The sequence below is a fragment of the Leuciscus leuciscus genome, assembly GCF_965113295.1.
Source record: "Leuciscus leuciscus genome assembly, chromosome: 1".
NCBI lineage: Eukaryota > Metazoa > Chordata > Actinopteri > Cypriniformes > Leuciscidae > Leuciscus > Leuciscus leuciscus.
The window spans coordinates 2,887,991-2,911,819 of record NC_138725.1 but is presented as its reverse complement, the minus strand read 5'-3'; the positions used below and the strand labels follow the sequence as shown (position 1 = coordinate 2,911,819).

The following is a 23,829-nucleotide window of genomic DNA, read 5'->3' as shown; positions in this document are numbered from 1 at the left end:
GTTCCCCCCCTTCGGGCTGGGCATAATTGCATATTTCCACTGATATATGCTTCCCAGTGTACCTTGGTACCTTGGCATAATTCCAGCAGCCATTAAAAACTGTCCCTTTCATGTTAATGTTGTTTTTTCATTGTTTACATGTTTAAATATTCTGAGAATGCATAGTTTAGTTATAATGTTTAATGTTTAAACTGCAATAAATGCATTAAAGCCATTTTGGTTTTATTGTTTATGCCAAAACAGTGATGTTTACAACTTGTTATACGGCAGAAATGGATTCAGCACCTAAAAATCATATAGAAACAACACTTGAAGTACTTTTCCTCAAAAATGCCTACTGCATCTTATCCAGGGCTATTTATCTATTTTGGGACTCGACTACTGTCAGCAAATGAAAATCTGCCTTTAACAAACACATTTATATATGCACTTCAATCATAAATCAACAATCACAGATCTTTTTCAGTTCTGTTTTGATTAGTAATAAACTCTAATATTCATCAAGCATTTTGAGTTTTATGTATTTGATGAAGCACTGATCTTCTAAGGTGTAGATGAGCTCAGATTCTCACTAATGAATGTCAAAGAAACTCCTTTCTTCCTAAATCTAAGAAGAGACACAAGAGTCTCTTTCTTTATCTGCTTCATTACATGTATGTATCTAAACTCTCAATAGCTTCCTGTTTTGAGTATTTTCTCCATTCATGTGGAATCTTACCACACCCCTCAAATGTTTTACTGTAGTGTTTTTCCAGATCTTTCTGGAATCTGCACACAAACCACTTCCAGTAGGGCAGTTTAGAGACATCAGGGCTGATGCTCCACTCTGCATAAACTCCTCCTGCTCTTCTGTATTCTCTATATTTAAACCTTCCATGTGGTGTATTAAAATCCAGATGACTTGCTACTAGATTTGTGCAAATATTAGGACAGAGATTCTGTGTTGAGCTGTAATATATTCCATTAATTCCCCTCACTCGGTGGAAAGGAACACTGTGATCTCCATGATGGTCTTCTATGGTGTTGGTGCAGACGGCTCCACAGAACGGACACTGAACCCAACAGCGCTGACAGAAGTGATCAACCAGAAGCTCATCTGGTCTGTCTTTATAGTCCAGCTTTACTGGAAATGACTTTGTGTTGAATCCACTGCTGATGTCAGTTATTATAGCAGGAAGTTTGTGTCTTATCACATCTTCTAGGAGTCTGAAATCATCAACATCATCATGTTTGACTCCACTGAGGTCTTTTTCAGAGAAGATCAGCTCATCTGAGAGCTTCTGTGTGAAACTCTTCAACCACAGACCAACATCTCCTCTGTTCTCTTCAACATGTTCAGTAGATTCATGTGCAGCTTTCATGATCTTCTGTTGCAAAAGTTTAATGTTCTCCTTCATCTTGGGTAAAACACTGACACTGAACGTATCAGTGATGTAACGACTGACTTTATCTCTGATGAAACTCTTGAAGTGATCTCTGGGATTATGAACATAGTTCATGTATTTGTTAAAATCCTCCTCTTCTGCCAGTGTCGTCAAGATGTGTTTCTCCAGATTTGATGGACAGTTTGCTCTCATTTCATCGGTCAGATCTCTGGAAGTCTTCTTGTAGACGCTCTGCTCAATGGGCTCTTTCAGTTTCTGACAGATGATCTCACCAAAAATCACAGCTGATGTTACTCCATGACAGTATTTCTGGAAAATACTATAGTACTCTCCTCTCTTCTGCTCAACATATATTACAGGATCATTGGCTTCTCTGAACAGTCTGTGTTGATCAGTGATTGTCTTCTTTGATCTCTTACAGATGCAATAAACCAAATCCATGAAGAATTCATTCTTGAACACATATTTCACTGATCTTTCCTGATGTTGTGTCACTCTTGCATTGATGTAATCTATGAGCCGTTGAATGCAGCTGTTGCTGTAGCCCATCTTTGAAATGTTAAATGACTGAATCATTGAGTCTGTCTGCTGAGCAACATCTGTGACTAATGATCTAACTTGAACTTCGTCCTCTTCAGACAGAGCATGACTAATCATTTCTTTAATTTTTTTATAGTGATTTGTAAAAACAACATATTTTAATCCACTGGATTTCTTTAACTTTACATAATCTGAATATCTTGGCACAGTGAATATATCCCGGCTCTCCCTCCAGTGATCTACAGGAGCACTTTTACAGATGTCACTGAGGATTTCTCTCACATCTCTCATTACATTAAACTCTCTGATTGGAGGATTGTCTCTGATGATCTTCTTCACACTCTCTTCCCAAAACAAATCAAACTCTTTCTTCAGTGTTTCTTCATCATTTGCTTTGTCTTTGAGTTTCAATGCAAGTTCTTTGCTCTTTTCATAGAGAGTGTTTTCATGATTTATCTTCTGAGCATCAATCTCTTTCTTCAGGTCTCGCTGCTGAAGAATATTGTTTAATTTCCTCTTTGTTTCTCTCACAATGTTTTCCTGAAGCTCTTTGATTTTGATTTCAAAAAATGTTTTCCACTGAATCAGTATATCTTTATCTTTGTCTTTCTCAAAGAATTCTGCCATTGATTTTTTCACTTCTTCTCTTGTTGTCTTCAGTTCTCTTTGAAGATCAGTTTCCTTAACCGCTTCATTGTCTATTTTGTTGTGTAGTTTGTTCTCAGTTTCCATCATGGCACTGCAAAGACTCCAGGACCACTTGCTGTATTCGGTCTCCAGTCTCATGTAGGCTGAAATCTCCAGAGGATTTCTGAAGCTGAAGACGAAGCTGAAGCTGAAGACGAATCGTTCCTTCAGTATAGCCTCCCAGAGATCTTTAACATGATCTTTTAGGTCTATCAGCATCATTCCATGTGAGTTTGAGGCATGAGACATAATAGTTTCCTTTAGTTGTTGAATGTTGTCACAGTAGTTTGGGTTTGGTGGTGCCATTGGTGGACTTCCCTCCCAGAGCTGAGCAAAATACATCACATCATTCTGAACATCAAATCTAATGACATCACTGAAACATTCTGCATCATAGACTTCCTCTTTAGCAGCGAGTTTTGTCATCTCATCCAGTGTCTCCTGCAGTCGTCTCCTTCCCTCCATGTGTTTCTCTCCAGCTGTGACTTCTGAGACGTTCTGATGCACAAACACACAGCTGGGATTCAGTCTGACCTTCTTCATCCTCAGGAAGGCCTGAACAACAATCTGAAGAACGTCCTGCATCTCAGATGGGTTTTCTCCAAAGATGTTGATCAGTGTCAGATTTCCAAGACCAACAACAAATGTGGCCAATTCATTATCATGATGTCTTGTTGATCTTCCAGCCAGTTCTAGAGCACGAAGACCCTCAGTATCAACGGCCAGAATATAGTCAAAGTTAATCTGTGTTTTCATCTCGTCTGAGACTCTGACCAGCTGCATGAAAGCTCCTCTGGTGCATCTTCCAGCACTGAAGGCAAACTGGAGCCCAAACATGGCGTTCAGCATGGTGGATTTCCCAGAGCTCTGAATCCCTATAACCGACAGCACAAAGACTCTGGTCTGGTCTCCCAGTTTCTGGACGAGTTGATCTAGAACAGCAGAGATCCAGACCAAAGGAACATGAGCAGCATCTCCATCCATCAGCTCCAGTGGAAATCCAGAGATCATCATCTCTGCTGCGAGACTCGGGAGAGAAGAGAAGTCAAACTGAAGGCCTTTCTTTTGCTTCTTCACAGATGAACATGATTCATAGATCTGACTGATCTCCCTCATCATGTGCTCCAAACCAAAGGCTGCAGCTTGAAGATCCTCAGATATTCTCTCAAGTTCTGATTGTTTAGCTTTGTGTTCTTCAGATTTATTACTGTATTTCAGTTTTAAGACTTCTGACCATGTTTCATCATACTTGTGGAGTAGAGCAGAAAGGTCAGCCGATGTGTGTTCATCCAGGAGGATTCTGAGCCATTTGAGAAAAAACATCTTCTCATGTTCACCATATGAGTTCATTTCTTTAATGAATTGCATCATAAACTCACTGATGTCAGATTCATGCTGCTGGTCACGGATGTTCTTCATCTCTGTTTGTTTCCTTCTGGTGTCCATTTCTATATTTTCTCCTTGAAGTCGATGCAGTTCTTTGTTCTTCTGACTCCACTGATGCCACAGTTTCCCCTGATGAGGCAGAAATGAATCTTTGATTTGTGTCAGATCTTTATTCTCCAGTAAACTCATCATCCGCTGTGCAGCTTCTCTTCCTCTCCTGCAGTCTTCATCATCTTCCTCATCTACTCTGATGTCTGAGAGTTTGGACACATCTTCAAGTCTGAAAGTGCAAGATGATTCGGAGAGACATTCATTTATCGCTCTTCTGAGTTCTTCAGATACATCTGACTGATTTCTGTCTTTCAAACCCATCTTGTATTTTCCTCTCCGTATCTTAGTGATGCTTGAATCATCCTCAGTAAGAAGACAAATGAGTGGGTTTCTGTTCTTGGACAAGATTTGTATCTTTGCTGCATGTCTGTCATTCCTGTCCAGTCGTGGTGGAAGAACAACATTGACTGAGGCCATCTCAGAGAGGATCTGCAGCTGTTTCTCATGGTCTCCTGCATCACCGTGTAGATTACAGAACGCAACACAGTCAGCGAATTTATCCGTGTTTTTCCCAGAGGGGCAGAACCAGGCGATCTCCACCACTCCATCCATCAGGACTCTGGATCTGCTGCTGCCTGGGCAGTTCTTGTGGAAGAACGTGTTGTGTCTCTCATTGATCAGACTGTTCATCAGCTGAGACTTGGATGAAGACACAGAGCCAAACCTGAAGAAAAACACCATTGGAGTTTCTGCCTTGTAGATCGGCTGGGTATAACTGATGATTTCATAGTTGGTGTTTCTCTTCTTCCAGCTCTTGTTGATTTGTCTGAATGTCCAGAGAGGAAACTCAATCTGTTGTGTGAATGGATCAGGAACAAGCAGAGGCAGAGCGTACAGACACTGGGACAGTTTAGTGACCATCAGCTGCTTCAGGAAACCATCAGCACAGTGAAATACGGCCATCTGAACATCCATCGGATGAATGAGTTCAGATTGACTGTTTCCTTCATTAGACAAAGACATTTCACTGGTCTCTTTAGCATGAATATATCTTGCTCTGTAGTTCACCATCAGTAGTTGTTGTATGAAAGTCTGAATCAGCTCCTCTTCAGCACAAGACTCATGGGACTGTAATGAATGTTTGGTTATCTGAAGAACATCTGAAGCTCTCAGTTTGTTGAGGTGTTCGACTTCAACATGGAGTCTGTGAAATAGATGCTTGATTGGTCTTCCACTTCTCTTCAGTTGTTCTTCAAAGTTCTGTTGTTGATCTTCTCTTATGTTTATTTCTTTCAGTCTCTTCTCTAAATCCTCTAGTTGTCCTTGTCTCTCTCTTTCTATTCTCTCTTTCTCTCTGATTATTCCCTCTATTTCACTCTTCAGTGTCTGAATCTGTTCATCACAAATCTGTTTTTCTCTCTCTCTTCTTTTCTCATCTTCTCTTCTCGTCTTTTCCTCCAGTTTCTGCTGGTCCCATTCCTCTCGTTCTCTTCTCATCTGGATTTTATATCGTTCTTCTCTTTCTGTATGTTCATCATCTCTTCTCTTTCTCTCTTTTTCATGATTCTGTCGTTCATTCTGTATTCTGTTCATCAGACTGTTTATTTCTGTGTTGTATGAGATCTGAAGTTTTTCTTTTTCTTGCTTCATTTCCTCTATTTCACGTTTAAATGTCTCTCGTTCTCGTCTCATCTCATCTCGCATCTTTCTCTCGAGCTCCTCTCTCTCTTTCATTTCTCTTTTAAATTGTTCTTCTCTCTCATTAAATTCTTCTTCTCTTCTCTGTCGGTCTTTATCATGATTCTGTCTTTCATTCTCTATTGTGTTCATCAGTCTGTCTATTTCTGTGTGGTATTTGATCTGAAGATTGTCTTTTTCTTTTTTCACAGTCTCTTTGTCTTGCCTCATTTCCTTTATTTCATCTTTAAACATCTCTTGTTCTTTCTTCATTTCATCTTTTAACATCTCTCGTTCTTTCTTCATTTCATCTCGCATCTGCACCTCCTGTTCCTTCATTTCTCTTTTATATCGGTCTTCTCTCTCTTTCAATTCTTCTTCGCTTCTCTTTCTCTCTTTCTCTTGATTCAGTCTTTCTTCCTCCATCATCATCTTCATTCTCTCTTTCTCTACCATCATCTTCATTCTCTCTTTCTCTACCATCATCTTCATTCTCTCTTTCTCTACTTTATGTTTCATCAGTTCTTCTCTTTCTTTGCTCATTTGCACCACTCTCTCCATCAGGATCTTCATCTTGTTTTCTTCTTTCTCTTTCATTAATGTTTTACATCGTTCTTCTCTTTTTACATATTCCTCTTCTCTATTCTTCATCTCATTCTCTATTCTGTTCATCAGTCTGTCTATATCTGTGTCGTATTTCATGAGCAGGTTTTCTTTTTCTTTCATCAGTTGCTCTATTATATTTTCCAGTGTCTCTCGTTCTCTTATCATCTCTTCTTCTAGTTTCTTCATCAGTTCTTCTCTTTCTCTGACTCTGTCCATCAGGATCTTCATCTGTTGTTCTTGTCTTTCTCTCTCCATCTGTCTGAACAACTTACACGTGTAGAAACTCCCTCCGTTTGCTTTCACCATGTTGTCTATCTTCTCCAGTAGATCAGACACCTGTGTTCGGTCTCCAGGCTGATTATTGTTCAACACATGATATCTGTTTCCACACGCCTCAATCAGCTTCATCAGAGCAGATCCTGGTTTCCCCAGACACTGATCTATAGATTTGTCCTTCAGATCATCTCCTCTGGTGAAGAGCACCATGGTGAACATTAAAGATTTCTCACCAAACGTCTCTTGGATGATCTTCACTGTTGTCGCTTCTTCTTGAGTGAATTGTTGTCCTAAATTGAGCACAATGATGAACACATGTGGTCCAGGCAGGATCATGGGGGTGCAGTTGCTGATTTCTCTCTGGATCTCCTCATTAGTAAGTTCAGTATCAAACAGTCCTGGAGTGTCGATTACAGTAACATGTCGGCCGCTGATTTCAGATGATTCTTGTTGACTCTCTTTAGTCATGGACTCTTGAGCTGTTTCTGCAGTAAACGCTTCCCTTCCTAAGATGGTGTTTCCAGTTGCACTCTTCCCAACTCCCGTTTTTCCCAGCAGCACAATCCTCAGATCATCTTCACTCTCTGTTGAACCTGTAAAAGAGGAAATGTTTAGAGGTGCAATGCGCAACATTTCATGTTAAAAATACCCGTTTTTCTAACCCATACATGCTTAAACAATTGCCTGATGGGCTGAATGAGCCCTTCTCTGATCACTGCGATTGCCTCTATAATCCTGTACAGTAAAATAAATAAGAGGGATTCGGGACGGAATTTGAGACTGGGCGTGACGTCATGAGCGTGCACACCTCGTGGCATGATTGTTGGTGCCAGATGGGCCGGATTGAGTATTTCACAATCTGCTCAGTTACTGGGATTTTCACGTACAACCATTTCTAGGGTTTACAAAGAATGGTGTGAAAAGGGAAAAACATCCAGTATGCGGCAGTCCTGTGGGTGAAAATGCCTTGTTGATGCTAGAGGTCAGAGGAGAATGGGCCGACTGATTCAAGCTGATAGAAGAGCAACTTTGACTGAAATAACCACTCGTTACAACCGAGGTATGCAGCAAAGCATTTGTGAAGCCACAACACGCACAACCTTGAGGCGGATGGGCTACAACAGCAGAAGACCCCACCGGGTACCACTCATCTCCACTACAAATAGGAAAAAGAGGCTAAAATTTGCACGAGCTCACCAAAATTGGACAGTTGAAGACTGGAAAAATGTTGCCTGGTCTGATGAGTCTCGATTTCTGTTGAGACATTCAGATGGTAGAGTCAGAATTTGGCGTAAACAGAATGAGAACATGGATCCATCATGCCTTGTTACCACTGTGCAGGCTGGTGGTGGTGGTGTAATGGTGTGGGGATGTTTTCTTGGCACACTTTAGGCCCTGTAGTGCCAATTGGGCATCGTTTAAATGCCACGGCCTACCTGAGCATTGTTTCTGACCATGTCCATCCCTTTATGACCACCATGTACCCATCCTCTGATGGCTACTTCCAGCAGGATAATGCACCATGTCACAAAGCTCGTATCATTTCAAATTGGTTTATTGAACATGACAGTGAGTTCACTGTACTAAAATGGCCCCCACAGTCACCAGATCTCAACCCAATAGAGCATCTTTGGGATGTGGTGGAACGGGAGCTTCGTGCCCTGGATGTGCATCCCACAAATCTCCATCAACTGCAAGATGCTATCCTATCAATATGGGCCAACATTTCTAAAGAATGCTTTCAGCACCTTGTTGAATCAATGCCACGTAGAATTAAGGCAGTTCTGAAGGCAAAAGGGGGTCAAACACAGTATTAGTATGGTGTTCCTAATAATCCTTTAGGTGAGTGTATTTATGAAGGCTATATCCTTAACACCAAGCATATGTGCAGACTCTTTGCTTCTTTCTTCTCTGAGAAAATCAATAATATCGGAAAGGTGATCAGCACATCCTTGAGTTGCTCTGGGGTCAGTCAGATCAAACCACCTGAGAAAGTAGTAACTTTGTCTGATTTCAAAGAAATTGATGGCAAAATTTTGGAAGAAACCGTACAGCACCTTAAAACATCAACCTGCGCTCTTGACACACTTCCCACATCTTTTTTCAAAAGTGTGTTAAACAGTTTAGAAGCAGATCTTCTAGAAGTGGTAAATGCCTCACTTCTCTCTGGGAGTTTTCCAAACTAAATTAAATATAAGCCTGTACTCGGGTTTAACATAACCTTTTGTGAAACAATGCTAGTAACTTTCCTAGATACAATCAAAAAACATCAAGTGTGGAAGTTGTACATATTCGTTCTGAATTCATTCTTCTTTTTTATGGTTAACAGAATTTCATACGTTGTGTTGTTTCTTATGAATACTGGCAGTATTTTAATATTGCTGAAATTGTAGTTTTGTAATTTTTAAAACAAAAACCAACCAAGTCTTTGAATTACCTTCATCACTTTTCTGTTTCTGTCTCTCTTCGGGTTTTCCGTCATCTCTATGGTAAGAACTCTCCTGATTTTCTTCCTCTTCCTCTTCATCCACTGATGTTCCTTTAACATTTTCATGTATCTTACATGTGAGATATTCTTCCAGGTTTTCCTTGAGTTTCTTATCTATCATGTTGAATATCATAGAATGCCATTCTGGTTTACTTTCATCAAGCCGCAGATGCCCTTCTCCACACTCCTTTATTAACTGTTGGACCACGTTATTAATGATCACAGAACTTAACTTTGATCCTATTGTCTCTTTGTCAGTTGTGAGCACTATAGTGTGTTTAACCGCTTCTTCGCTGAATTCTTTCAGGACAGTTTTCACTCTGTATCTGTCCTCTTCAGTGAAGTCATTGTGCTGCAGAACGAGTATGAAGACATGAGGTCCTGGATCAGACAGATTCACACACTCTCTCACTGTCTGTGTGATGTGACGGAGTGACAGATGTGGCTGGAGAAGCTGAGGACTGTTGATGACGGCCACACATCTGTCCTTCAATGTTCTTCCGACTCTCTGGCTGCGCTGCTGGATCTCCCTTTCAACTGGAGGAGCTTCGATGACAAACACATCTGTCCCTAAGATTAAGTTTCCCACTCTGTTGTTTTCTGACACACTCTTCCCCAGAAGGACAATCCTCAGATCATACACTGAAAAACACACACAAGAGAAAACCAAATCAGATTTCAAAACTTCTTTACATATTCACAGATATTTGTCAATTTGTGAATTGCATTTTTTTTTACCATTAGCAATACTGAACATTAAGAAGTGACACAGCAAAAACTCCAGTGTTAAATAAACTCTCCTGGGAGTTTATTTGGCTCCACACTCAAGAGTGTTAAAGTGTTAAAATGTTAATAATGTGTTAATAATATAAATATAATATTTAAGAGTGTTAAAGGCACACTGTGCAGTTTCCGTTTTTGTCAAACAGCGACCCCTAGAGTCGCTGTGGAGTACTTGTATTTAACGTTACTGTCGTATAGTATATGTTGTCGTATGCTGCACTTTCTTCGTCGACTCTGCCATGATTCACGTCTGAAATGTGTGCTAGTGTCTTTCATAGAGGCTGGGCTGCTTCATATGTTGTTGATGTAGGCTATGTGACGTCGTGCCGTAAAGCAAGTTGTGATTCTCGCGAGCTTTGGCGGGGCGGCACCTCTCAAACCTGAATTGCTGGTTTTGCCAGCATAGTGTGCCTTTAAATGAACACTGAAGCCGTGTTAAAGTTAATGAGATAATTAAGGGATTAATTGAGTGATGATTGAGCATTATTGATGACACCTGATGTTAACAAGCATAATAATAAAATCACAAATTGTAAGTCACCATTATGGTGATCAGTGTGTGCTTTAGTTGTGCTTTTATATATTATAATATATTATATTATAAGGAAATATTATAAGGAAACATGGAATTAGTTTCCATTGTTATGCTGATGACACTCAAATCTATATTTCATCACGGCCAGATGAAAACGCTAAATTATCCAAATTGACAGAGTGTGTTAAAGATATAAAAGATTGGATGATGCGCAATTTTCTTTTATTAAATCCAGACAAGACAGAGGTACTAATCATCGGTTCAAAAAAACCACCCACAGAACCTCTTACAATACAACTTTAACATCCTGTTCGTTAACTTTAACATCTTCTACAGTAAAAGACCTGGGTGTTATATTAGACTGCAACTTGTCTTTTGAAAATCATATTTCATATGTTACAAGAACAGCCTTTTTCCACCTTAGAAACATTGCTAAGCTACGTAATATGTTATCTGTTTCTGATGCAGAAAAGTTAGTTCATGCATTCATGACCTCGAGACTAGATTACTGTAATGCTTTATTAGCTGGTTGTCCTGCATCCTCAATAAACAAGCTAGTTAGTCCAAAATGCCGCCTCAAGAGTTCTAACTAGATCAAGAAAATATGATCATATAACACAGATTTTATCATCACTGCATTGGTTACCTATAAAGTATTAATTACAAGGTATTGCTACTGACTTATAAAGCCCTAAACGGCTTAGCTCCAGTCTATTTAATGGATCTTCTATCGCCCTATAATCCATCGCGCTCTTTAAGATCACTAAATTCGAGGCTTTTGGTCATACCTAGGATATCCAGATCCACCAAAGGAGGGAGAGCATTTTCACATTTAGCTCCAAAACTCTGGAATAGTCTTCCTGATACTGTTCGTTGCTCAGACTCGCTCTCCCAGTTTAAAACTAGATTACATTTACATTTACATTTAGTCATTTAGCAGACGCTTTTATCCAAAGCGACTTACAAATTAGGACTAAATAAAGCGAGTCATCATGAAGAGGCAAAAACAACAACAACGCAAGAAGTGCTCAGAATACAAAGTTCAGGCATTATTCAGAGTAGCATAAGTCTGATAAGTGATGTTTCAAAGGAATTTTTTTTATTATTATTATTATTATTATTATTTTTTATTTTTTTTTATATATTTATATATATTTTTTTTTTTATGAGGTTAAGTGCTCACGGAAGAGATGGGTTTTCAGCTGTTTTTTGAATGTTGCCAGTGATTCTGCATTCCGGATGAGGCCGGGTAGAGCGTTCCACCAGCATGGAGCTGTGAATGAGAATGTTCTGGACAGTGATTTTGTGGCTTTCTGTGATGGAACCACGAGACGTCGCTCGTTGATTGATCGTAGGCGTCTGGTAGGGATGTAGACTCGTAGGAGTGAGTGAAAATAGTAGGGAGCTGAGCCTGTGATAGATCTGTAAGCAAGCGTCAATGCCTTGAATTTGATGCGAGCAGCGAGAGGTAGCCAGTGCAGAGAGATGAACAGAGGAGTGACGTGGGCCCTCTTGGGCTCGTGGAGGACAAGACGAGCTGCAGCATTTTGGATCATCTGTAGAGGTTTTGTTGCACATGCTGGAAGTCCGGCCAAAAGAGCATTACAGTAGTCAAGCCTAGAGATGACCAGGGCCTGGACGAGAAGTTGTGTTGCATGCTCAGTTAGGAAAGGCCTGATCTTCCTGATGTTGTGCAGTGCAAACCTGCATGATCGAGCTGTCTTTGAAATGTGATCTGTGAAGGACAGCTGGTCATCAAGCGTTACTCTGAGATTTCTGACCGACCTTGATGGGGTGATTGATGATGACTCTAGCTGGATGGTGAAGTCGTGTTGTATAGACGGATTGGCAGGGAGGACGAGAAGCTCAGTCTTTGCCAGGTTGAGCTGCAGGTGAGGTTCCTTCATCCATGTGGAGATGTCCGCCAGACAGCTTGAGACCCGTGCAGCTACTGTGGGATCATCTGGTTGAAACGAGAGGAAGAGCTGTGTGTCATCAGCATAGCAGTGGTAGGAGAAGCCGTGTGCCTGTATGATGTGTCCCAGTGATGTAGTGTAGATGGAGAAGAGGAGGGGACCAAGAACTGAACCCTGGGGAACCCCTGTGGTCAGTTGATGTGCTCTGGATACCTCACCTCTCCATGCGACCTTGAAGGACCTACCTGTGAGATAGGACTCAAACCAGTCGAGTGAAGTTCCTGTGATGCCCAGTGATGAGAGGCTGGACATAAGGATCTGATGATTCACAGTGTCGAAGGCAGCAGACAGATCCAGGAGAATGAGGACTGAGGACTTGGAAGCAGCTTTTGCGATCCGTAGGGCTTCTGTGACTGACAGTAATGCAGTTTCTGTTGAATGCCCTTTCTTGAAGCCAGATTGGTTGACATCCAGCTGGTTGTTTAGAGACAAAAAGGATGTTATTTGGTTGAAAACAGCTCTTTCAAGTGTCTTCGCAATGAATGGTAGGAGAGAGATAGGTCTGTAATTCTCTACAGATGATGTGTTTAGTGTTGGTTTTTTAAGCAGTGGAGTGACCCGAGCCTGCTTGAATGCTGTAGGGAAGGTGCCAGTATGGAGGGATGAGTTGATTATGTGTGTGAGTGATGGTAGAAGTGTCGGAGCGACGGCTTGTAGAAGGTGTGAGGGGATGGGGTCTAGAGGGCAGGTGGTAGGATGACTGGAGAGGAGAAGTGTAGATACTTCTTCCTCGGTTAGCGGGGAGAAGGAGAACAGTGGGATATTGGCTGTGGAAGCGGTCATTCTGGGTTCCTGTGTGTGTGGAGCTGAAAACTGACTGCTGATAGATGTTGTTTTGTTGGTGAAGAAGTTCGCAAAATCGTCAGCAGTTAAGGAGGAGGCGGGTGGTGGTGGAGGTGGACAGAGGAGAGAGTTGAATGTCTTGAAGAGTGATCGTGTGTTGGAGGAGCTGTTGATCTTGTTGTGGAAGTATGAAGATTTTGCAGCATGAACATCCACAGAAAAGGAAGAGAGGAGAGATTGATACATACTCAGGTCAGATGCGTCTTTTGATTTGTGCCATTTCCTCCCCGCTGCCCTAAGTTCAGTCCGGTGTTCCCGAAGAACCTCAGATAACCAGGGGTTAGGTGGAGTAGCACGTGCTGGCCTGGAGGACAGAGGGCAGATAATGTCTAGAGAAGAGGTTAGAGTGGAGCATAAGGTGTCCGTTGCTGTGTTCACATCCAGAGATGAGAATTGTGAGGGTGGGGGAAGAGAAGATGACACGGCAGAGGAAAGATGGGAGGGAGAAAGTGAGCGCAGGTTTCGCCTGAAAGTGACTGGTGGGGGTGTTGGTGGTGAAGGGGTAGAGAGATGTAGACTGAAAGTAATGAGGAAATGATCTGAAACATGGAGAGGTCTCACCAGGATGTTGTCTGTGATGCAATTGCGTGTGTAAACCAGGTCCAGTTGGTTGCCTGATTTGTGAGTACCTGTGGTGATGAGTCGTTTGAGATCGAAGGAGGCTAGGAGAGAGGTGAAGTCTGTTGCATTCGGCTTTTCGAGATGGATGTTGAAGTCACCAAAGACTAGAAGTGGGGTGCCGTCCTCAGGGAAAGTGGACAGCAGCACATCCAGCTCATCTACAAAGTTTCCCAGCTGACCAGGGGGACGATAAATGACTACAATATGGATCTTAATGGGAGTTGTAAGTGTAATAGCATGATATTCAAATGAGTTGTTGTTGCATAGAGAAGAGAGCGCGGAGTATTTGTAATTGTTAGAAACGAGGAGCCCTGTTCCCCCACCTCTCCCAGACTGGCGAGGGGAGTGAGAGAAGGAGAAGTTGCTAGAGAGAGCAGCAGGGGTTGCTGAGTCTTCAGGACGAATCCAGGTCTCAGTCAAGCCCAAGATACTAAGAGTAGAATGAGATGCGAAGGCTGGAATGAAGTCAGCTTTATTGACTGCTGACTGACAATTCCATAGACCCACGGAAAGAGAGAGTGGAGTGTGTGAGGATGAGAGAATTGGACGCAGATTGGCAGTATTGCGTTGTCTTTTGCGCGCGATGAAGGGGCGTTGGCGAGAGATAACAGTAATGTGTTGAAAGCACATGTTGAGTAATGTCAACAATAAGATAAGAGAGGGAAGGAGAGGGGAAAAGGAGATACGTAAGTGCCTTTCTAGTGTCCTTGCTCGGTGGAGTCGCGCAGGTAGAGTCGCTGGTCTTTACCCGAGTCGGTCTTCACACGAGGAGGCTGAACACGAGAGCTGAACGCTTCTGCTGACGCTTCCGCGACAGCGCGCAAATTACATAGTTATACAGATAATGCTTCACCGCTTGAGTGAGTACAGCTGTTTCGCTCGGGCAATTAAGTAAAATAACGTGACAATGTGCCGAATCGAAACTGCTGAGAGCAAATAAGGCTTAAGTGCAAATTAGACTGCAATATTAATATTAATTTTCACTCGCGGCTTTTGTTTAATGTAGTCAGCGCGTCTACTCAAATACAGAATTATGTGAAGTTTAAAAATTGAAAATAAGCAGAGAATCGAAGATGGCCTTACCTTGACTAAAACACAACACTTAAATGACAGGAAAACTGAGTAGTCCAGAAAAACACTTGCATGCGCGTTCTTTGCCGTGCCTCTTATGCTGAACGCTGGTCCTGATTAAAGACGCATCTCTTCAGCCAGGCATTTATATAATTCTTTTAATCTTACAGTTAAATCCGGTCTCTAGTTCATAAACGCCAGAGGAGAACTGGCCCCCGACTGAGCCTGGGTTCTCCCAAGGTTTTTTTTTTTCTCCATTGGGTCACCTGATGGAGTTTTTCGGTTCCTTGCCACTGTTGCCTTTGGCTTGCTCAGTTGGGGATATTTGGGGATATTTAATTTAATTAATCAATCAACGATACTATTGATCAGCATTACCAAACGTGGACGTTCCACTAGAAACAAACATTGATGTATTGTTTTAATTTATTACTGTGAAGCTGCTTTGATACAACCTATGTTGTGAAAAGCGCTATATAAATAAACTTGACTTGACTTGACTTGACTTTTGTCCCTTAAATTATTAACATTAGATTTAGTTTGGCTGCTGTAACTGAGAGAAAAGAGCGAAATGAACAAAGAGAAAATGGTCTGATGGTATTGGTTATGTTTTAAAAATCATTATTTGATCTGAATCACTGAACTCATTTAGAACCTAATTTCTGATTTAGGTTTACTTTATTGATTATAGCAGCACTGTGATTCTACAGGATGAGATCAAGCTTTTCCAAAATAATCCAAATTTTCTTAAAAGTTGTATTAAAAAATATATTTCATGTAGGCAGACAGACAAGAATCAGCATATGAATCTCAGCAATGGTGACAAACAGCATATTCAGATAAACAGATCAACTCTGAATATTAGAAAACAAGCTACTAAAAAGTCACATAAAAACAGCAGAAAAAAGAGAAAATTTTAAGAATAAAGGAAATTACTAAGACAATTCAGATCCTAATTTATTCCTACCGCAATGCATTATGGGAGCTATGAATGAGTTTTGATTGGTGGCACCCAGAATGCACTGCAACATGCTCTATAATGGTCACCATTGTTGAGAAGTTTTTGTATCAGAACAACTTTTAAAGGGGTGGTTGATTGCAATTTAACTTTTTTCATTTTAAATAGTGTGTAATGTTGCTGTTTGTGCATGAACAGTATCTGCAAAGTTGCTTCACTGACAGTTCAACATAAGCAGAGATATCGTCTTTTCGTCTTTTCGTCCTACAGAGTTTAGCTCCAACCCTGAAAAAAGCACCTGCCTGTAATTTTGTAGTAATCCTGAGGACCTTGTTTAGCTTGTTCAGGTGTGTTTGATTAGGGTTTGAGCTAAACTCTGTAGGACAGTGGCCCTCCAGGATCGAAGTTGCCCATCCCTGCCCTAGGCACAACCTTAAGCAATAGCCCTGAACGGTGGTTTAATGTCAACATTGTGACAATGCTGTAGCAACCTTCACCACACTACGTAGTTATAGCAACCATTTGGCCATGATGTTAAAATGTTGTTAGAAGGTTGGGTACGTAATGCCAGCAGCCCAACGTTTTTTTTCCTGTTAAATTTGGCAATCCATCTGCATTCACAAGTTTACACCATGGTAACTTCAGCCTTTCGATGACACCAGTCAAGCTGTCATACAAGTCCACTCCTCGTGTTGTCCAGTACTAACGAATAGAACTTAAATGACTCTTCTTTTTTTGTTCAAGTTGCTGGTCAAATCTTTGTCAATTAGTTGTATATGGCGGGTCACTGTGCTGCGTGATAAACTAATTTGTTCACATTTGTTTTTGCTCTCTGGACACAAGAGACTCGCAGTCTCTACCATGCATTCTGTCAAAAACTCCCCTTTGGAGAGAGGCTTGAAGGCCTTTGCTAATTTGAATGCCTGCAAATAACTTGCCTTGGTACATGACTCCTGAATAGTAGCTTGTCGAAGAATATTTAACTGAGCCTGTAAATTGGCTGCTAACCTTTGAGCAGTAGCCTTCCTTTCTAGCTCGAATGGTTGCTAACAGTTAGCATGCTTGGGGGGGAAAAGTGGCAGCTGATATTGTATTCTTTGAAAACTGCAATGGTTTCTTGGCAAATAAGACCTACGGCCTTTGATCAGACTGGGGTGAAAAAAATATTTAGCTGTCCATTCCTTATTAAAAACTCGGCACTCACTGTCCACTTTTCTTTTCTTTGGTCCACGCATTGTTAAAGAAGGGCTCAATACAACTGCAAACAACTGCAAACGTGAAGAATAAATATCTGTGTGTACAGACGGTTTAGCAAAGGTCGGTGTTAGTGTTTGGAGTGCGCCATATAGTGGAAACAACTGAAACGCAAAATATTGCAGGAAAAAGGCTAAATGAATGCGGTCTTTAAGACAATTTTTGAAATGCTCGACGGGCCGGATTAAACAGCCTAACGGGCCGTGGTTTGCACACCCCATTAGACTCTAAAATGCAAACTGATGTTTAGTCATCTTCTAGGCATCTTTTCAGTCTATTGTCTCTATTGTCTCTTTGATACCAATCTTTCATTTGAAAGTCACGTGTCTAGTATCTGTAAAACTGCATTTTTCCATCTTAAAAATGTATCTAAATTACGTCATATGCTCTCATTGACAAATGCAGAACAATTAGTTCATGCGGTCATGACCTCAAGGCTAGATTATTGTAATGCTCTACTGGGTGGTTGCCCTGCACGCATAATAAACAAACTACAGCTAGTTCAAAACACAGCAGCTCGAGTTCTTACTAGAACCAGGAAGTATGACCATATTAGCCCGGTTCTGTCAAAACTGCACTGGCTCCCTATTAAACATCGCATCAATTTTTAAATATTGCTGATTACTTACAAAGCACTAAATGGTTTAGCTCCGCAGTACTTGAGCGAGCTCTTAACGCATTATAGTCCGTCACGTCTATTGCGATCTCAAAATTCCGGCCAGTTGATAATACCTAGAATATCAAAATTGACTGCTGGCGGTAGATCCTTCTCCTATTTAGCACCAAAACTTTGGAACAGCCTTCCTACCATTGTCCGGGAAGCAGACACACTCTGTCAGTTCAAAGCTAGACTAAAGACAAATCTCTTTGACCTAGCATTCACATAATACATTATAGACTTCTATAATTTAATGTTAGGCTGCATAGATTAGGTCAGCTGGAACCGGGAACACTTCCCATAAATCCTGATGTACTCGTTACATCATGAGAAGAATGGCATCTACGCTAATTTTAGTGTCTTTGTTTATCCCAAGGTTTTCCCGCAGCCTGCCGGATCCAGGCCGTTTCCAGATCTGATGAAGGACCTTCACCTGGACCCGATGTCAACGCAGTGCTGAAGTGCCAACTAGTCTCTCCCTATGGAGGATCCCTTTACCACTCTACAGATAACGCGTCGTCGGGAAAACTCAATTTGCGTATCTACCCCGAATTGATCAAATAAAATAAAATAAAATTCTGAATCAAAACTATAAGGAAACACCAGTACTTTGTTTAGGCTTGGTTTGCAGGGAATTCCAAACCTGCACACATATATTCAAACGCACATAACTATAGAACCCGTTCTTAATGCACATGTGAACGCCATCAGCGTTTCTCACAGGTTCGCGCTTAAAGTCTGTGTAGAGAGAATGGTGTCGTCTTAGCGGCCCCTAATTTAATAACAAATGATCGTTGCGACGGAAGCGAATCAATCAAAACTAACTTTAGCTGGAAAATAACTTTAAGAACTGCTATAAAGCCAAAACAATCTTACCTTAAATTATACGTTTATCTCTGTAAAGCTGCTTTGAGACAATCTACATTGTTAAAAGCGCTATATAAATGAAGATGACTTGACTTGACTTGTTTTGTGGTGCAAACGAGCCCCATTCAGTCTCAGTCTCTCCTGCACACATTCACACCTCTCCAGCCTGGTTATGGCTCTAAATATGCTTTTCTTTTGTCTGCATTATAGTTACTAACGACTGGCTATTCACACTGCTTCAATCCCTAATTTATTTTATCACAGTTCTCACTTCACATTTGAAACTGTATCAAATGCCCTTTTTGAAAAAATAAACATTTCAGTAAGCATTCCTGTTTAAAAATGTTCATAAAAATAAGGGCAAGGTGGCAGGTGCATCTTAGTGCTCGCTAGCATGTTAGCTTAGCACACCATCAATACATGACAATTTATGTGATTAAAACCATGTTTTTGCTCCAAACTTACTTTATAACGCAAGTCAAGTGTTTTAAATAACCTTCTGTGATCTGATTTGGCTTCGGATGAAAAAATCAGACAGAAAATATATTATTTTAACAAAGCGCAAGGCACTTTTTTTTATTTTGTAAAGAACTTAAAGCAAATTTAAATTTTGGAAACAGCAGTGGGGGGATAATATTTTATGTTCTCATGGTACCAATTATTCGGCAGGTGTTATGATACTTTGTAACAGGTTTACAGGAAAAGTAATTAGTCACGTAGTGTTAGAGAAACTGGGTAGGCTAGTGACAGAGTGGAAAGCTGTTCATGTGACGGATAATGTTGTTATAGGAGGTGATTTAAACATTACTCCAAATTCTTGGTTGGATAGGCTACCTCCTAGAGGCCAACAACCTGAAAACAACAAAGCACTACACAATTTTTGTACTGAAACGAATACTTTTGATTATTGGCTATTGAATAACCCTACAAATTTAGAATATACATGGATTAGTGCTTCAAACGGGAACCAACGGTCAAGGCGATTACTGGTTAATCTCACATTCAATAAGTAATAATGTTCAGAAATGTGAGATTATTACATCTCCGCTCACCGACCACTGTTTAATAAGCTTATCCTTGATAGAAACAAAACAATCACGCTCTTCAGGCAATATTTGGAAACTAAATAATAGACTATTATCAAATGATGGTTTTTGCAAACAAATAAAATCCCTTTGTTTAAAAGTAAAAGGAATGGATATGTCAAATAAAGGGAAATGGGAATGGTTTAAATTTGAAACAAAGAGGTTTAGCAATTGAAACGGGGAAAAGCATGTCAAAAACAAGTAAATCAAAACAGAAAGAAATACTGAAAAGGATTAACATACTTTGTGGTAAAACTAATGCTTCGGAGGAAGAACTAACTGAGTTGTACTCCCTCCAAAAACAGCTTGATGAAATTTATCTAGAAAAAGCAAGTGGAGCCTTTGTACGATCCAGGGCTAGACGGATCGAAGAAGGTGAGAAAAGCACAACATATTTCTATGGCTTAGAAAAATCTAGGCAGTCTAAAAAAAGAATCTGCAAATTGACAAGAAATGACACAGTCACTGAAGACCCTAGCCAAATACAGGAGGAAGTTCAACTCTTTTACTCTGACTTGTATAGCTCAAATTTCCACGAGGACGACTGTGAATCCTTTTTTACTCTGATTAAGAATAATATTAAAAGGATTGGGGAGAGTGATAAAAAAAGGTTAGAAGGAAAAATAAATCTGCAGGAAATAGAAAATACCCTGAAAAAAAAATGAAAAATGGAAAGTCAGCTGGAATTGATGGGTTGACCTCGGACAGGGTTTCCGCGGGGTCTTAAAAAGTCTAAAATTCTGAACTTTAAATTTAAGGCCTTAAAAAAGTCTTAAAAACAGCCAGATTTTCATCCTAGGTCTTAAATTTCATTTAGTCAGGTCTTAAAAAGTGTTTACCCTCGTTCATTTCCAGAAACGCTGGCCACAGAAAGTTATTACAAAGTAGCAAAAAAAGTATTGAGTTGTAGCCTACAAAGCGGAGCCCTAGAGCTAGAGCTCGTGTGCTCCAGTCGCTCGTGGCTTGATATGAGCTAGCTTGCCAGAGGCCGTTCACATATCGCGTCTTTTGCGCGCTCAAGTTTGTTCAAATGTAGGCGCACGGCAAGCGCGCTCATAATTGAAGCGACGCGCTAATTTTTCTTTACCAGGCGCAACGAGATGAAAAAAATCTAAACTTTTCAGAATGGCGCATACGCACCGCAGGTCATGTGACAGCAACCAATCACCCCTGTCCATAACAACATTGAAAGCTCAGTCAACATGAAGGATGGGGGTGCACCCAAACACTACTAATAAATATAAGCTAATGTGTAAATGTCAGTAATTTATCTTTTTTGACTCATTCTTTTTATAAAAAAAATTATTTAAAGGCTGAAATATGAGGTTTATCTTTGTATAAAACCTTTTTTGTCAAAACTTTATTTGAACTTGTACATGTTAGTAGATAACATGTTGCAAGACACTCTTTTAAAATCTGGCCATCACTTTTAATGGTATTTTAATGTTTACGTAAACAAAAAGTGCATATTGATGCTAATCAATTTGTTATTTGCTGTTTTTCGGCATTAAACTTGTTGAATTGACTTCATTTTGTAGTATTAGTACTTTTTGAACAGGATTCTGTGATAACCGCGATAATTTTGGTCACTTTAATCATCTCATCATTTCCTCTCTAGTTATGATCAACTATGATAATCAACTAAAATCAACAATAATTGTGTTTTTACAGTATAATATGCAAAAGTACAATTTTCTATTAAAAAAATCTACCTCTCCCTCTCTCACACACACATCAGATAATCCTAGATAGATATAAAGATAGATAGATACTCTAGATAGATAGATACTCTAATGATCCCGAGGTAACTATCTATCTAACTTGGATAATGCGTCATGTAGGTAATAAATTTCGATCTTTATGGTCTTAAAATGTCTTAAAAAGGTCTTAAATTTGACTTACTGAAACCTGCAGAAACCCTGCTCGGAATTTTTTTTTTTTTTTTGGGGAAGATATCAAAGAATTGTTATTGAATGCATTTATCGAGTGTATACAAGAAGGATGTCTTACTCCAACATTGAGAACTGGTATAATAACCCTACTTCCCAAACCAAAAAAAGATATAACAAATTTAGACAATTGGAGGCCTATTACGTTGCCCTGCAACGATTATATCAAAACAGTGGATTTTGAGGCAATGTTAGGAACATTTAAAATAAAGTGGTTTAAAGAGTTTCTATTGAAGCCGAATTCAATATGGTTTCACATTCCAAAAAGTATTTTCAAGAGGTTCGGTGGGTTAAACTTTTTTTTGAAATGTGACTTTGAAATTTCTAAAATACCTTTTAAATTATCTGACTTTCATAAACAAGTTTTGCAGCATTGGAAGATGGTATTTACCCATAACTTTACCCCTCATTGTGCCACCTTATGGAATAATAGAGTAATTGTTTCAAACAAAAAGTCTTTGTTCAACCAGCTTTGGTTTGATCAAGGCATTATCTTTGTACATGACATTTTAGATATAAACGGTGAAATCTTACAGTTACAAGATTTTAAAAACAAATGTAATAATATTCAATGTTATTCCTAAGGAATATAGGAAAATCTGTAAATCTATCCCAGTGTATTTGATACAGCTGATAAAAAAACACAATTATTCCAAACTTAACGATAGGAGAATTAAACATTACGGACAAAAAATGTGACAACAAATATTTAAATAAAGCTTTCAAAGGATATTTATATCATGATTATGACAGGAAGATAAAACTTAAAATATTAGATAATCCAACAATTAAAAACATTGGAAATTTATAAAATGGCCAATTGCACCCAAAGTAAAAGAAATGCAATTTAAAATTCTTAACAACTACTATCCATCTGCGGAAACACTGAGGGGTAGATTTGGCTTTGAAGTTGATCCTTGTGACTTTTGTCATGAAAATCCAGAACGAACAGAACATTTATTCTTCCTTTGCTCAATTAGTAGGATTTTTTGGCAAGATGTCCATAGCTGGTTGAATAATAAAATTAGTGAACTTGAACAATTTACAATCGAAGATATTCTTATTTATAATTCTAAACTGACGGGGGGCATTTCACTTTTGATTAACCTTATCATCATTATGGGTAAATACCACATTCACAAAAATAAATGGAAAAAACAATTGCCAAATGTAAACTGTTTTAAAAATGAACTTCGCATGTTATTTTCCTCCTTGAACCTTGTTAAAGATTCCAAACAAACTGTAGAAGCTATTTGTTATGCTGCAGAAATGTTTTTGATCCTGTAACACATATTATTTATTTGAGAACAAAGCCTTATTTTATTTATTTATTTTTACTTAGTTTTTTTTTTTTTTTTATTGTTAAATTTGTATTTTGTTGATGCCTTGCCTGTTTTCTTTTGCTGTTGTCTCCACGAGAGTTTGTAATAAAAGTTATTTAAAAAAAAGAAAACATAATAAAAAATAAAAAAATCCTGTGGGATATTCTCTTACCAGGAGGAGTTTCAGACCCCGTCGCCATTATCAGACTGCAGAAAGATCACAGCGCAGGAAAATACTTCCTAAAACAACAATATAGATTAAATAATCTTAATATATGTTTATCATTCCTTATATTATCAATAAATCAACACATCTGCATGAAACCCGTTGCAGGAAATGCAAACCAGGAGTCGAGCTGATGTTCAAGTCTGTCTAAATCTCAATGAGGAAAATTAGAGATAAATGGGATAAGCATTAATAACTGTGTGGAGCTTCTCCTTCTTCTGCAGTTCTGCGTCATATATATATATATAGCCTTAAACCACGCCCATTACTGGTGCTGCAGCATGACGTGATATCGAAACTGAAAGATAATCATAAATCACACATCCATAGTCTATTGCTCTTATTCTTGTTGAATAAATGGTTTTCAGTTTCATTCTATCAGCGACTGAAACACACCTAAATCCTCGTACATTTCACTTACATTTTGTCTAAATGTGAGAAATCCATGTAATGTTCGTGTCAAACCACATTACAAGAAATCTTATCACTTGTTCTAATTCCTGTTTATTATATAATTTTAGATTTGTATCTCTACTTATCTTTTTATTTGTAAAGAAAATATATTTGTTTTTCTCTACAGATCAT

At 39.5% G+C, this 23,829-nt stretch overlaps 2 protein-coding genes across 2 annotated transcripts in view; one reads left to right on the top strand and one right to left on the bottom strand.

Annotated features, from left to right (window-relative positions):
- The window catches only part of LOC309480107 (uncharacterized protein), a gene marked incomplete at its 3' end in the record, with an annotated part of 40,410 nt that overhangs the window by 12,501 nt on the left and 4,080 nt on the right, over nt 1-23,829 (top strand). The gene's annotated exons all lie outside the window — the stretch shown is intronic.
- On the bottom strand, nt 526-23,433 carry LOC309479632 (interferon-induced very large GTPase 1-like). The gene is made up of 5 exons (XM_082143811.1): nt 23,364-23,433; nt 23,191-23,258; nt 9,046-9,738; nt 1,194-7,201; nt 526-824 (listed from the first exon to the last, which is right to left on the bottom strand). Exons 2-5 carry the CDS (start codon nt 23,216-23,218, stop codon nt 648-650), a joined length of 6,906 nt encoding a protein of 2,301 aa, XP_081999937.1. The 5' UTR covers nt 23,219-23,258; nt 23,364-23,433; the 3' UTR covers nt 526-647.